Consider the following 14,949-nt stretch of genomic DNA (forward strand, 5'->3'; position numbering starts at 1 on the left):
CAGAATCAAAAATATCGTACAACCAACGCAACCATCCTTTGGTATTCATCTAATTTATCGATCAACTTCACCAAACACCAAATCCATCGTACCTATAATAGCTACAGCATCAGGTAAGAAGTGATGTCTCATCATGAAATCTGAACCTTGTAAATGTGCGAAACCAGGTGCACGAATCTTGCATTTGTAAGGTCGGTTGGTGCCGTCCGATACGAGGTAAACACCCATTTCACCCTTTGGAGCTTCGATCGCTGAATAGGTTTCACCTGGAGGTACGGTATATCCTTCGGAGTAGATCTGCAGGATACATCATATTAGCTCAGTTCAACTTTGGCAAGTAATTTGATCCGGTTTGGGATGTAATCGAAAGAAAGACCCACCTTGAAATGATGAATCAAAGCTTCCATACTTTCTTTCATCGAAGCTCTAGGAGGTGGAACAATCTTATGATCATCCACTTTGACAACACCTGTAGGCATCTTGTTCAAACATTGATCGATGATTCTCAAAGATTCTCTAAACTCCTGTACCCTACAGAGATATCTATCATAACAATCACCATTCTTTCCTACTGGAACATCGAATTCGACTTTATCGTAAGCATCGTATGGTGCTACTTTTCTGTCATATCAAAAAATATAATTTATTCTTGTCAGCTAATAACTCATCATGATGATACCGACAAGGTCTATGTGAGATGAGTTGACCCAACTCACCTGATATCCCATGGAACACCCGATCCTCTCAACATGACACCCGAGAAAGAATAATCCAAAGCCTGTTGAGCAGTCACCGTACCGATACCGATGGTTCTTCCTTTCCAAATTCTATTACCTGTAACTACCTCTTCGATCTCATCTACTCTACTTGAGAACTGAGTGGCCCACTTGAAGATATCATCCAACATTCCATGAGGTAAATCAAAAGCTACACCACCAGGTCGGATATAGGCAGCATGCATTCGAGCACCCGAAACTCGTTCGTAGAATTCCATCAATTTCTCTCGTTCTTCGAAACCCCATAAGAATGGTGTGAGTGCACCAACATCCATCGCGTGGCTAATTAGGGTAAAACGATTAGCATATGTCGTGTATGACAGATATCACATATTGACTTTGGCAATGAGTGATCTCTAATGATGATGATTAGGGATGGTGGAGTAAAACGACTCACGTCAACACAGCCATCAAGTGATTCAAGACTCTAGTGATTTCACCAAATAACGTTCTAATCCATTTAGCTCTTTCTGGAACTTCGATATTCAACAATTTCTCAACAGCGAGAGTATAACATAATTCGTTGGTCACTAGATAAGATATCACACAACGATACGTCAGCTCTGAACTAGATAAATCAAAGTGAAGAACTCAAACCCACTCATAGATACATAATCTAATCGATCGAAATATGGTAAAGCCTGAGTATAATTCTTATATTCGATTAATTTTTCTGTACCTCTGTGTAAGAGACCGATATGAGGATCGGCACGGAGGATTTCCTATAAACCGACAAAGCCATGTACGTCAGTTGAGTATCAATCTTTAAACAAATTGAGATGAGTCTGAACCCACCTCTCCGTTCAACTCGAGGATCAATCGAAGCACACCGTGAGCAGCAGGATGTTGAGGGCCAAAGTTGACTATTTATGGTTTAGTCCAACCGATCGATTAGCCTCAAATACGATAGTATGTTGCCATAACAATGTATAATCCGAACGTACCAGTGAAATGTCTCATCTGGGCATCTTTCCTTGATGAACCTTCTTTCAAGATCTCCTCAGCTGACATACCGTGTAACCTAGACAATATAGAACCACCAAATGTCAGTTGATAGCCCAATCCGATCCGATCGATCTTTCTTCAGTGGGTAATTCCCAAGATCCACCAAATCGAAGTGAAGTGAGCAACTCACTCTTCCACCGAATGGGCTCTTAATGGACTAGGTTCCACCGCGGGCGAAGCCATCGATTTGAGTGTTGTGGATGAGATCGCTCGGAAAGCGGGTTTGGATGATGAAGGTGCATTTCGAAGGAGGGGTCGTAGATTTCTGATCATCTTGTATGTATGTATTCCGTGTAGGTAGAGAGGTATAGATACAGTCAAGGATGATGTGTACAAGGTGTTGAGGCTGACTATGCAGCTATGCTATGTTTTGTGACCAGAGATATCGAATGGTTGAATTATCGAAATATCGAGAGGATGAGATCGTGGGTTAGAGTGGATGGATGGAACAGTAGAGTGAGAGTGGCACTTGGCTTTGGAACCAATCATAGATATGGAGATTGACATGCACAACCGACTAAACTCCGTAAGTGGCACCTCGTCACTACCCATCGACCGCATGCATACGGGCAGTCAGCACCATGAGCTGATATCGTGTCAACTATCAATTGAATCGATAACTACCAATATGCATAGCATATCTATACAACTACTTCAGATCCAATCTAAATATCAACCAATCCCTGATGTACACCTACATTCTTTCCCTTCCCAGCTCCTGCTCCTGCCTCACCATTCACCCCAGCACTTCCATTCGTAGCAGCTTGATTCCTCCATGCGTTCGTCTCATTTACTCCAGTTAGATCCTCAGCGTCCGCATCTAATTCATCATCATCTAAACTGAACCTTCCTGCGAATCCCTCTTCTTCATCATTCTCATCCGCTCTTATACTCGTATATCCATTGCCGGATCTCTGACTACGTCTTCTCCATGATCCCCATTTCGGTCCACCAGAAGACCCTTCTCCATTCCCGTTCGAACGCGATTTGAAAGTGGGAAGAGATATTTTCGGTCTGGGTATGTGGAACAGAGGGAATTGAGCTGAACCCCTACGACCAAGGTAGAATCTATTATATAATGTATGACCGCCAAACCAAGTTATGATAGCTATAGCTAATCTGTGACAAATAACAGTATATCAGCTCATATTTCATTATTGAATATTGAAAAGTGATTATGTGTAGTTGGTGTGATGTGTATAAAGTTGAGATGAACTTACATCGCACCAAAAGCGATATAATGGCCTGATTCCAAAGAAGATTTAGGATTGGTAGGACATGCGACGTGAGATCTCCATTCGAAATAGAAATGACATGGATCCTGTGGAGGTAAGGTAGCGACTAGTAAAGGTTTACCAGCATTGAAATCGGATGGACTGCAGATGAACTACAATTATTTTCAGATCAAATCAGCTCAGGTCAATAGCAATTACAAAGGAAAGGGGTTGATTGACTCACTCGTATCGCTGTTGAAGCCCTTGCATCGGGATTGAGTGGACAAGGTGATCCATCAGTTATGACATACATAGGTTCATTGGTCATGGGCGATAAAGTTAAATTGGTATGTACTCGGCTGCGATGTTCGCAGTAATGTTCAGCTATCAATTTTGTACGCCAGAGAAGGCAAGTCCAGGACTAGATGAAGTGCATGTCACTCACCCAAGAACAAAATCACCCTGATCCTTCCTCACATACCCACCAACCGTATCTGGATCTTCGACCGCATGCAATTCCCCAACTACACCCCTGCATATGTTAAGATTATAACTCGTCTCTCCCACTTGAGCTATGTAATCTGATTGGGCTGATCCCAGGGGAGATAGATCGTAGTGGGTCCCATCGTCCAGTGTGAGCGTGCAGGGCGATGCCATTGTATTCTCCTTCTATTTCTCGGTTTGGGTAGCTGTTGGATGGAGAATAGGATGACAATTGTAAGTTGAACGTTGAGGAATGTGGAATGTGAGATGTGAGATTGACATGAGCGGCAAATGAGTGCACTAGTCTAGAACTACGTAATGGGTTTCAGTCACGTGATTTGGACCTTGCATTCTCGGATCGTATATAAGTTATGTTATATATTTCGGATGAGATCGTCTATCGTCTGCAGCTGAAATCATCGATACAAAGTCGAAAAGACATTTCAGTATTCAAGACACCTCAAAAGCGACGTAACATCGATATATCGCAAAAGTATCTATCACGCCTTAAGCTATCAAGATGAATCCACTCCGATCTATATCATCCTCAGCCTCCTCCTCTCTCCGAGCCAATCTCCGATCTCATCTCGCTCCTTCTCCTAGGGCATTTGCTAGATGTACCCCTTCAGCAAGTCGGATAATACTGCAGCGAAGAGGATACGCAGATGTTCCACCTCCTCCTAACTCTCCGAAAGAATCCCCATTACAGCCTGAGGTTGATAGGCAGAGGAAATTGAGGGATCAGGCGAATGTAGGGGTGAGTGCGATCTCATCGATCTATCTCGGATGACCAGTCTCAAAAATGAGAATCAGTTGGTCTTTCATACTTATAGGATCAGATAACAAATACCATGACTGCATATTAACATGATATTTTTGTCATAGCCATTCACGTGGAAAGCCGCCGCTCTCTTCATTGCAACAGGTGTAGGCCTCTATCTTTATTTCGAATCTGAAAAAGCAGCTGTACTCGAACGTCGTCGTCAGGAACTATCATCCAAATCAATTGGTAAACCTCAAATCGGTGGACCGTTCACTTTAGATAGACATGATGGAGGTAATTTCACCGAGAAGGACTTGTTGGGTAAATGGACATTGATCTATTTCGGTTTCACACATTGTCCTGATATCTGTCCTGAGGAATTGGATAAAATGGGTGAAGCTATCGATATAGTTGATAAGAAAACTGGTCAATATGGGAAGATGGATCAGGGGGTTATGCCGGTATTTATAAGTGTTGATCCTGCTAGAGATACCATCCCTCAAATCAAGAAATATGTCAAAGGTAAGTCAAACAAAGCAATATTTACATGACTATACTAATCGTCATCATGTTTGTTATTTGGATGATTAGCTGATTTTATCTAATTATAATTGTAGAATTCCACCCACGTATGGTAGGATTAGTAGGTGACTACGAAGCGGTCAAGAAAACATGTAAGATGTATAGAGTGTACTTCTCTACTCCCCCTGATGCCACTGCATCGGATGATTACCTCGTTGATCATTCGTAAGTGATCTTTTCCCTTTATCGTATCCCATCTCAAAATATATTTTCTGAGAAGCTTGCGCTAAGCTAATGTCCTGTTATCATCACAGCATCTTCTTCTACCTAATGGATCCTCTCGGTCAATTCGTCGATGCTTTCGGAAAAGCCACGACCGCCGAACAAGTAGCAGAGAAAGTATTGGACAGTATGAAGAAATGGGATGATGCTGGTGGGAATGCCGCTGCGGGGGTATAAAGGAAAAGCGACACATAGAAGAAAGATATACAGCAAACATAATGTGACATAGTATATATATATAACATGTATTCATTCACTCCTCGCTTTCTGGATCTAACGAAGTTATACAGAATAGAAGACATATGATTACTACCATTTGTGAATGTACATAGTTTTATACAACAAAACACCCATTATATCAATACGCAACGAGCCGTATGTTCCTTTCATTGCCTTTCACCTTGTTCGCTTGTCCTCCTCATCAAAAGTCTCCTCTTTAAATCGGAATCATACATCAATTATCCAAGCAACATCTCAACCTAAACCGTCTTGAACATTTGGAAGTGATGCACAAACAAATCGACTTCAATGGTAATCACCACTTGATGGGTCACACCTTAGTTCGCTTGGCCCTAGGCAACTCGCTATTTTCAAACGGTCTGAGCTTTTCCTTTCCCGCCGATCCACCAACCTTTGGAGCAGGCGCAGTATAGTCCGGCCCAGTCAGAGGGTAAGATTGTCGAGGTCGCTTCTTCGTTACTATATTAGGGGACGAAGGAGTGACATTAGGTATGACCAGTGTCGAAGGCAGGGTTTTACGCATATCGTCCGAGTGGAGTTGAGATGAATGATATGATCGAGCAGAGGGAGGGGCAGTTCTCGACGAGTCATCCGTTAGATCTATCGCTTCGTGTGACCTCTCCTGTTGTGGCGGTTTGCAGTTAGATGACGGTGTGAACTCTGTAAAGGTCTTGGCAAGAGGTTTGGTAGTTTCTCGAACGCGGATAAGTGGAGGAGTGGAGGGACGAATTGATTTCTTGGGGAAAGCTGTTGGTATGGAGAACTTGGGGGGAAGAGTGGGAACAGTAATCTAGATTGAAAAAGATTCAGAAGGACACTCTCATAGGTGTAAGAGGTATTAACCCACTTCTTCAGATTGGCCAAGGTTGGAATCAACCGCTTTACCTTTCCCTTTCTCAGCTTTTGTAAATCGTCTACCTGCATCGTCTTTTTCACCATCCGGTTCGTCAAGGTTCACTTCACCTATGTTTCCCCATGAACGACTCTCTGATACTGACTTATCACCCTCACTTTGATATCCCTTTCTATTATCATCATTTTCGAAGATATCTCGTAAGACTTCCATATCTTCTAAGACCTTTGCAGCTTCTCTTAAAATATTCTTACATAGACTATCTTGTTTCGTCTTCCCATTAACTCTGTCATCGGGATACAAATCGACATATGATAATGGCGGTTTATCTTCGCTGCGAAAATATAGACAATTGGTCGATTTAGCTATACAGCGGACCTCGTCACAAAACCACTTTGAGTACACTTACGCTTTCAGTGATTTGGCTCTTTCGTACCAGCCCCTGACTACTTTCCCATAATGGTCAAATACAGGTATCTGCTCAGATGCCATACATCGTATATACAGTGCTGGATGTTCTTTTACAATTCGGTTATTGTCACCTTGTAATTTAGGAAAGTACGATTCGATGATCTTTTCAACTTGACCAAATGGAATCTTGGGTGTTGATAGTAAAGTTGCGATGTGCTATGATAGTACCCCACACACAAGTTAATTGATATGTCAACGTGAACATCTGGAATGAAATTGATTTGGTTTTCTTGGATATTTGGATAGTGAATGTGTAAGTATAACTTACATGTTTCCTAAACTCCAAACTAAAAGCTAACATCCTCCCTTTGGCCTCTTCCCTACGCTTCTTGACGGATACAACGTCATTCCCCTCTCTTTCGTTCAGTGCTCCTCCACACACCTGTTCCTGAGGGTGACATCCTTCTTTGTTCAATCTCTTGACCAGCTTGACATGAATAGTCAATGCTCGGATCGCTTCACTCTGTATCTTGTCGGAGAGCAGTTGGAGATGAGCGAATAGGTTGAGGACTGTGGGTAGATAAGCGAGGATTGGATGAGGCATTAGATGCGCTCGGAGGGCTTGGAGGATGAGGTCGGGTGAGGCGGCGGTAGAGGGTTGTGGGATGGGCGAAGTCATGGAGGAAGGAGGGACAAGAAGGAAGGATGTGGGTGGGTGGGCTGACACTAAGAGTCTGACAACATGCTAGTAGATGGATACCAGTGAATGGGGTGCTTGTATTCGTTCGCAAGTTGAGCGATGTTCCATCTCTTCATGTTCATGTTCATGTTCATGTTGAAACGCGTCTCGTCCCACATCAGGTTGACTGGATCCGCGATCCCGTGCCTGAATGATGGGCCAACACGTGCTGGAGGATGAACTGATGAACTGATGAAATGCTAAACACTGGTTTAATCGGTTGACAGGTCAATTAACTCCGGATGGATTCTTCCGAGTAGGAATGTTCCTCTCACCATTTTGCTCATGACGATATATGCATGGTGCTATGTTCTAGTTGTGATAATGTTCATCGACGAGATCAAAAACGAAGAAACAAAATTCATTCGTAATGTTCAGAGTAGCCATATCATCAGCAAGAGCGTCCAGCAAGGTGAGATGGTCGAGGTGTATTCAAACTCAACCCCATACTCTGACGGAATCGTCAATGGGGATGGCCATGGGTATGATGGGAGGGAAGAAAGAGAGAGAAGAGGGTGATGTGAGTACTAACTCTATCATTGTAGCAAATCATATCAATTGAATCTCTTGTTATTTTGTGCCATCAGATCAGTTCAGTCTTCGCTTCGTTATCTGGAGAAGCATCTAAACCACTTCCCGCCAGATTCGGCGAGCTAAAAGAGAAGATCATAGGGGATGAAGCGAATCAAAGAGCTTTGGTAGAGAGCTGGAGTAGGTTGACAAAGAGGTTGAGTGAGGTTGCTGAAGAAGTAGACAGGAAGAAACAGGATGTGAGTGTTCATGTCCTTGTTTATCCTGTATAAACCGATCGGCTGATCATCGTAATACCTGCATATCATTTGCAGTGCATACCTCAAGTCACATATGAAGAATTTACCAGATCCCCGTCTTCTAATACCATTGAAGCCATAAAGAGATCTGGTTCATTGATCGTCAAGAATGTCATTGAGCGAGAGACTGCTGAACGATGGTTGAAGGATATTGAGAAGTATATCAAGGATAATCCATCTGTTAAAGGATTTCCGAAAGATGATAAACAAGTGTTCGAATTATAGTGAGTTGGAAAACACCCACTCCCACTCATGATCCTCCCGGGCTGGTTTGATATGATATTGTCCATATTGATTCGATATAACACCTCCCGATGAGCTAACGTCATCTCATGTTGTGTACGTAGCTGGTCCAAAACCCAACTCATCGCTCGTTCTCATCCTCGTTCATTCCAAGTCCAAAAATCTCTCTTAAAACTGTTCTCAGCCGACGAAGGAGATAGGGAAGTATCTCTGCATGTCCCATTGAGCTATGCAGATAGACTACGTATTCGACATCCAGGAGATTCCCAATTCAGTCTCGGACCACATTCGGATGGAGGTAGCGTGGAGAGATGGGAAGATGGGACGTACCGAGGTGTTTATAAGGATATATTGACTGGGAAATGGGAGAAGTTCGATCCTTGGACTATAGGTGGGAGAGTTAGGGCAAATCAGAATATGTATGATGGACCTGGTTCTGTGAGCTGCACGATCAACTTGGATTTCGGAACAACCAACTGACATTTTCCCTTTGAATTAGTGTGGTGTATTTAGGGCATTCCAAGGATGGACCTCTTTATCTTCTACTGGTCCCAACGAAGGTACTCTACGAGTATATCCATTCATCAAGGAGTTGTCGGCTTATGTCTTGTTGAGACCTCTGTTCAGGTGAATCACCCGATCTTCTTGTGTCGCAGCATCAGTTGACTGATATGCTTAATTTGTTTTAGAGAAAAACAATCCCGTGCGACTGTCACTCATGACCAATACTTATCTCCATCAAACTGGGAACTCGACGTGAATACTCCATCAACAACATTCCCCGGATCGCCATTAGCAAGATGTCAAGAGTACAGCGATATCACTCATCCGCATCTCCAGCTGGGGAGGAGTATGGTCAGTATGCCAAGGGTAGAACCGGGTGATCAAGCATGGTGGCATTGTGGTGGGTCTAATATCTAATTGTTTCTCGATATTCAATTGATCACTGGAAGAATGACTGATTTGACGGAGAAACCTGTGGCAGACACGATCCATGCAGTTGAGGCCACACATAATGGACTGGGACCCTCGGCAGTCCTGTATATACCTACCGTACCGCTCACTCTCCAGAATATACGATACATCAAGGATCAACGGGAGAATTTTATTAGTGGCAGGCCTGGTCCTGACTTCCCTGGCGGAGTGGGAGAGAGCAATTTCATAGGGAGAGGGATGGAGACTGACATTATTGGGGAAGAGGGTAGACAAGCGTAAGTACGATCCCAATGTGTACGTGTTGAGTCTGTGATGATGAGATAACTGCTGTTTCAATTATAGTATGGGTTTGAAGGCTTTCGAACTGGATGACAAGATGAGTGAAGGAGAGAGGTTGTTGAGGAGTAAAGCGTAAGTAGCCTGGACTATGTAAACGAAGTACGGAAGGAACGATGACTAATTTGTATTTTGGATCATCGATAGCAATGAGATCTTGGGATTGTGAGAAGGCGAGGTATAATGACAAAACAAGCTGAAATTGGTAGTTAATAGGGAAATGTATATGCAACGAACCTTACGGAAATGAGATTTGCACAAGTCACAAGTACGAGTACGGCAGAAAGAATGGATCGTCTTATCACTGGTTGCACATTGATTGTTTTACATACCATCCACTACAATGCAACTCTAGCTACGTCCAATCCACCCGGTGGAGGAGCGGCTTCTCCCAATCTAGCTTTATGTATCTTTATATCTTCCACCGGACGGTCTTCCGAGTCTGTACGTACAGCTTCGAGTCGCTGGATGGTCTTCATACCTGATGATACTCGGCCGAAGATCGTGTGTTTGCCATCTAAGAAAGGGGTTGGAGCCTGTAGACATGGGACGTTTACATGTTAGTCACATTTGTTCATCATTGATGGAAAGTGAGGTCGTCAAAGGGAATGAGTAACGTTTTGCTTTAGCTTGCGAATTGGTAGGTTTGGAGGGATTTCATTTTGATAGACTTACGCATGTTATGAAGAATTGAGAGCCTAGTATAGAACGAAAGTTGGAAAAACAAAATCATCAATCAATATTCGATACCTGATAGACGACGGGAGGATGTAGTTGACATAATAAAAAATGATATAGTTCACTTACCGTTTGTATTTGGACCTGAGTTTGCCATAGCTAATATACCAGCACCTACAAACCTCAATTCGGGATGTAATTCATCCTTAAATTTATCACCATATATCGATGTTCCTCCTCGACCTGTTCCTGTTGGATCACCACCTTGAATCATGAATCCCTATTCCATTACCCCAACTCATCAAATCAGCAACCACTCAAGTTATACGATCATATATTATATATGTGTATGTATAGCAGAAGACACTCACAGGTATGATACGATGGAATATCACTCCGTTATAGTACCCCCTCTCGGCAAGTTTGGAGAAATTGTTACATGTCTATGGACCGCTCAGACATCAGCTGTGTCCCGAACTCATTTCCATCTTTGGAGAAGGCGGGTGGTTAGCTGCTCACCCTTGGGGCATGTGCTGTATATAGTTCGACTGTGAATGATCCCACGGAAGTATCGAATGTCACGTATTCTGCTTTTGGAGATGACATGGTGGGAGTGGTGTGATAGGAAGACAAAGTGAGGCAGAGTTGGGTGTTTGATCGAATTCGCAATGGTGGGTGTTGATCCTTTGATGTCTCGTCGTCCAGATGTTTCTTCCAGTCTGTTCTGTTGATGCAGTCTATCGTTAGGATGAGTATAAAACTGAGGGTGAGGAGGAAGAAGAGATCGTGAAGCTCTTCCAACGGCGAGTCAGGTAAGTTTACCTATTGATGTTTTCAACTTGTAATCTTGTTGTTCGATCCACGTGTATTTACTTCCGTTGGTGTTCACGCTCATGAACACATCCACATCCACGTCCATGGATCCATCTGGTATTTCTCCTTTACCCATAACGACTATCTCAACATTTATCGGCCAGACGAACAGCAGTGGATCTTGCAAGATGGGCAGGAACGGGCTCTTCGGTAATTTCCAAGGTCTAGATGCCTTCGGCAAGGTATGTCTATCCATTCCTCTCGCAAAGACGTGTCGCGAAGTGAGCTGATCCAGTGGTGGTATAGACTATGGAAGATGTCAAGATACGTACACGTACTGGAGCTTTGTGTGAGTACGATATCAGCTATTTCTTTTAAACTCTACCTGAGGAATTGTTAGCTGATTCTTACTATGATGTGATGTAGTGACTTTCATATCATTCTCTATCATCCTCACGTCGATCATGTTAGAATTCATCGATTACAGGCGTATACACCTCGAACCGTCAATCATAGTAGATCGGTCGAGGGGTGAGAAGCTGGTCATTGAATTTGATGTTTCGTTCCCCAAAGTACCTTGTTACTGTACGTATAATATCATAACCCCAACAAAAACCATTCATTTCCTGATTATATCCCGGTGATACAAGCTGACAAAGGAATATTGTGTTTGCGCAGTGTTATCACTAGACGTAATGGACATATCGGGTGAACATCAGACAGAACTCGAACATCATATCTCAAAAACCAGATTGGATAAGAATGGTAGAGCGCTAGAAACTGTCGAAGGTGGACGTGAGTGTATTGCTTTATGCTTCCAAAGACAGGATATACTAATAAGTATCACGAATAGAGCTCAAAGGAGATGTAGAGAGACAGAACCTGAAGAGAGACCCAAATTACTGTGGATCATGCTATGGTGCTTCACCTGATGAGAGCGGGTGAGTCGAGTCGACTTCGAGGCCAGCGATATCAGCTGATAGCGAGAGTTGGGATGTATAGATGTTGTAATTCTTGTGAAGCTGTTAGACAGGCGTATGCGAGAAAGGGTTGGTCCTTCAATGACCCATCGGGTATCGAGCAGGTGCGTCACTTGTCTCCATTGATAACACTTCTGTTTCACATGTATGATGCTAATGTTTGACTGATATGCAGTGCGTAGAAGAAGGATGGGAGGACAAGATCAAAGAGCAGAATACGGAAGGATGCCGAATCGCAGGAAGAGTCAGAGTCAACAAGGCGAGTGACCTCAGCTCTTGACTGACGATATGTGAGACGTGTCAAGCTGACCTCATACCACAGGTCATCGGTAATCTCCATTTTAGTCCTGGTCGGTCATTCCAGCATAACATGGTTCAAATGATGGATCTTGTGAGTTATCAGTTCTCTCCCAATCCTCGCTGCTGTTACAAAGGACGTCAACTGAACCGTGAATGATACACAGGTACCATACTTACGGGATAACAATCATCACGATTTCGGACATGTCATTCACAAGTTCCGATTCGGAGCTGACCTGACTGCCGCCGAGGAAGCCACGGTCTTACCTAAAGAAGCCAAGTGGAGGAATAGCTTGATGATGAGAGATCCTCTGCAGGAAGTGGCTGCTCATACCGAGGAATGTGAGCCGGCTTCCCCCTCGATCTCGTCAACATTAGCTGATATGATTTTACTGTACAGCTCAATATATGTTCCAATGTAAGCTTCCCTACCCATATGACTGCTCTTGGGTGCACAGCTTACCTCTTATATAATTTAGACTTCCTTAAAGTCGTGTCTACCAATTTCGTAGCCCTCAATGGCGAAGAGATCCCTTCTCATCAATATTCAGTGACGCAATATGAAAGAGATTTGAGGTTAGGTAATGCCCCTGGAAAAGATTCTCATGGACGTGAGTTGTAGCCGTTCCTTATTGTGATAAACATTCCGCATCCCATATTGTACCCTATCTGATCACTTACTCGACGTAGATATGACATCCCATGGAGTCGCCGGTGTTCCAGGTGTATTCATCAAGTGAGCGCATTTGTTCTGTATCCCCCGTACATCTAGGATGGTAGCTGATGATCACGATCGAAGCTACGAGATATCACCGATGAAAGTGATTCATACAGAGACGAGGCAATCTTTCGCACATTTCCTCACCTCGTAAGCTGATCCACCCAGCAATGTCCCTGGTAGAATATAGCTTATCCGATCTTTTGGATGTGGTAGGACGTGCGCAATCATCGGAGGAGTATTGACGGTTGCGAGTCTAGTCGACGGATTCATCTTCTCAAGTTCGAAGAGGTTAAAGGGGATTAACGATGATGGATTTGGCGCTCCGGGTGGAAAGATGGTAAGTTGTTTTCCCTCATTATCGCATCACTAGCACGATCATATTGCTCATTGCTGTTCGTTTGTATGACTACAGCTATAGGTCAGAAGTAGTTGAGAGTTGAGGATGTATCATGCATGTCCTGTATACCTATACCTGCAGCATTACCGTTTACGTTTTCTTCCCGCCGGGAGGAGGGTTCAAAAGTGAAGCGACAAAAGTGGCAAAAAAGTTCCCCCACGGGGAATCGAACCCCGATCTCCCGCGCTACATAGCACACCATTACAGGCATTCGATGAAAGGCGGATATACTAACCGCTGTACTATAGAGGAGTTCTCCTTGGAGATGGAATGCAAAATTGTGAGCAGCATATATAGTTGTAGCTTCCCGCTGAAGTGGCAGGTCCGCCATTCGTCGGTCTCCCGAGAGTACTGTAATGTATACCTTCGGCTTAATTATGCTTTTAAACCCAAACGTACAATATCATCAACAATGCTCTCTACACATGACAATCGCAGCTCCTTTGGGAGGGCCTGAGGTCGTCATGGTCGATACGTCATAGTGCTACAGCATTCTTTATGTGTTATAAACCTTGTTACCTTTTATAGATAAGTACTTCTGAAAGATCGAAGCTACTCGTCTTCGAATAACGTCTTTACTTCGACATCAGAAGCATGCGTACCAGACCAAGAAGTCTAGACTTTCAACTTGAAAGGAATTTCGAGTCGAATAGCTCAATGCAATGTTGCTTTGTGTTGTGTTCATCTGGAAACTATGTCGTAAAAAGCAAATCCTAGATCCTCCATCCGGTAGTCCAGGTCTGATATCTATCAACTTCGATAAATCTCGCTTATAAACATAACAAGAGCTATCAAATACCTGATTCAGAATGTCTACTGTAAGTCCACTCTTCTGCTTTCCAGTACAAAGAGCCATACTGTGGCCAAAGGGCCGATGCAGTTACTACGTTGACAAATGGTTTAGTCATCCCCAGGAACTTTTTACCATAATCTCACACAAGATGACAATGGTACTCGAATTGGTACAGACAATATCACCCTTGGAGGTGTCAATTACACTCTCAAAGACAGCGTCTCAGTAGGACGAGAAGTCCTATTCGATGATACCAATACCAACCAAGGTGATATCGTCACCATCCTTCGTACTCAACAGGGATGTACCAAGTATGTTTACGGTCCCACTAGCTATTGGTCCTCCTTTTATGGGCAGCCATAGATACAAGGGGTGAAGATAATGATTTGGATGCGATCAACCAATCATGTGATGTACTATCATACATCATGTTTAGATCTGAGGATGGTACAGTGATGCATCAAGCTGACGTCAGCATATGCGACGCGCACGATGTCCAATGCTAAGCAGCCTTACATCCGAGACGTGTCATACCATGCTGTAAAACACGATGGCGCAGAATCGCAAGTAGGTCCGAGATAATTACCTTCTTGTCAGTAGAAAGCTCGAGCGGGAATGCCGTGAAAGAGGATGA

At 43.5% G+C, this 14,949-nt stretch overlaps 8 protein-coding genes across 8 annotated transcripts; 4 read left to right on the top strand and 4 right to left on the bottom strand.

Annotated features, from left to right (window-relative positions):
* Positions 1-54: 54 nt before the first annotated feature.
* On the bottom strand, positions 55-2,054 carry V865_003871 (NADH-ubiquinone oxidoreductase 49 kDa subunit; the record flags this gene model as incomplete). The annotated part of the gene is made up of 8 exons (XM_066227658.1): positions 55-297; positions 381-621; positions 717-1,058; positions 1,174-1,306; positions 1,378-1,498; positions 1,572-1,639; positions 1,721-1,797; positions 1,912-2,054. The coding sequence occupies 8 exons, from the start codon at positions 2,052-2,054 to the stop codon at positions 55-57; spliced, it is 1,368 nt and encodes a 455-aa protein (XP_066083755.1).
* A 392-nt stretch (positions 2,055-2,446) lies between these two features.
* Positions 2,447-3,652, bottom strand: V865_003872 (uncharacterized protein; the record flags this gene model as incomplete). Its single annotated transcript, XM_066227659.1, has 4 exons — positions 2,447-2,900; positions 3,002-3,168; positions 3,240-3,354; positions 3,441-3,652. The coding sequence occupies 4 exons, from the start codon at positions 3,650-3,652 to the stop codon at positions 2,447-2,449; spliced, it is 948 nt and encodes a 315-aa protein (XP_066083756.1).
* A 346-nt stretch (positions 3,653-3,998) lies between these two features.
* Positions 3,999-5,222, top strand: V865_003873 (uncharacterized protein; the record flags this gene model as incomplete). Its single annotated transcript, XM_066227660.1, has 4 exons — positions 3,999-4,235; positions 4,364-4,763; positions 4,859-4,988; positions 5,078-5,222. 4 exons carry the CDS (start codon positions 3,999-4,001, stop codon positions 5,220-5,222), a joined length of 912 nt encoding a protein of 303 aa, XP_066083757.1.
* Positions 5,223-5,595: 373 nt separating this feature from the next.
* V865_003874 (uncharacterized protein) lies at positions 5,596-7,228 on the bottom strand (the record flags this gene model as incomplete). The annotated part of the gene is made up of 4 exons (XM_066227661.1): positions 5,596-6,075; positions 6,133-6,472; positions 6,548-6,765; positions 6,878-7,228. 4 exons carry the CDS (start codon positions 7,226-7,228, stop codon positions 5,596-5,598), a joined length of 1,389 nt encoding a protein of 462 aa, XP_066083758.1.
* A 430-nt stretch (positions 7,229-7,658) lies between these two features.
* V865_003875 (uncharacterized protein) lies at positions 7,659-9,802 on the top strand (the record flags this gene model as incomplete). The annotated part of the gene is made up of 9 exons (XM_066227662.1): positions 7,659-7,808; positions 7,876-8,058; positions 8,134-8,342; positions 8,466-8,799; positions 8,861-8,988; positions 9,051-9,265; positions 9,347-9,572; positions 9,640-9,708; positions 9,781-9,802. 9 exons carry the CDS (start codon positions 7,659-7,661, stop codon positions 9,800-9,802), a joined length of 1,536 nt encoding a protein of 511 aa, XP_066083759.1.
* A 169-nt stretch (positions 9,803-9,971) lies between these two features.
* V865_003876 (peptidyl-prolyl cis-trans isomerase-like 1) lies at positions 9,972-10,917 on the bottom strand (the record flags this gene model as incomplete). Its single annotated transcript, XM_066227663.1, has 5 exons — positions 9,972-10,169; positions 10,309-10,331; positions 10,441-10,591; positions 10,683-10,754; positions 10,831-10,917. The coding sequence occupies 5 exons, from the start codon at positions 10,915-10,917 to the stop codon at positions 9,972-9,974; spliced, it is 531 nt and encodes a 176-aa protein (XP_066083760.1).
* Positions 10,918-11,312: 395 nt separating this feature from the next.
* On the top strand, positions 11,313-13,543 carry V865_003877 (uncharacterized protein; the record flags this gene model as incomplete). Its single annotated transcript, XM_066227664.1, has 15 exons — positions 11,313-11,366; positions 11,431-11,473; positions 11,551-11,709; positions 11,803-11,919; positions 11,978-12,065; positions 12,127-12,208; positions 12,280-12,363; positions 12,427-12,495; positions 12,569-12,746; positions 12,805-12,822; positions 12,884-13,015; positions 13,095-13,140; positions 13,204-13,272; positions 13,339-13,462; positions 13,538-13,543. The coding sequence occupies 15 exons, from the start codon at positions 11,313-11,315 to the stop codon at positions 13,541-13,543; spliced, it is 1,269 nt and encodes a 422-aa protein (XP_066083761.1).
* A 788-nt stretch (positions 13,544-14,331) lies between these two features.
* Positions 14,332-14,678, top strand: V865_003878 (uncharacterized protein; the record flags this gene model as incomplete). The annotated part of the gene is made up of 2 exons (XM_066227665.1): positions 14,332-14,340; positions 14,427-14,678. The coding sequence occupies 2 exons, from the start codon at positions 14,332-14,334 to the stop codon at positions 14,676-14,678; spliced, it is 261 nt and encodes an 86-aa protein (XP_066083762.1).
* Between the last annotated feature and the right edge of the window lie 271 nt (positions 14,679-14,949).

This window comes from Kwoniella europaea, chromosome 1, assembly GCF_036810445.1.
Source record: "Kwoniella europaea PYCC6329 chromosome 1, complete sequence".
NCBI lineage: Eukaryota > Fungi > Basidiomycota > Tremellomycetes > Tremellales > Cryptococcaceae > Kwoniella > Kwoniella europaea.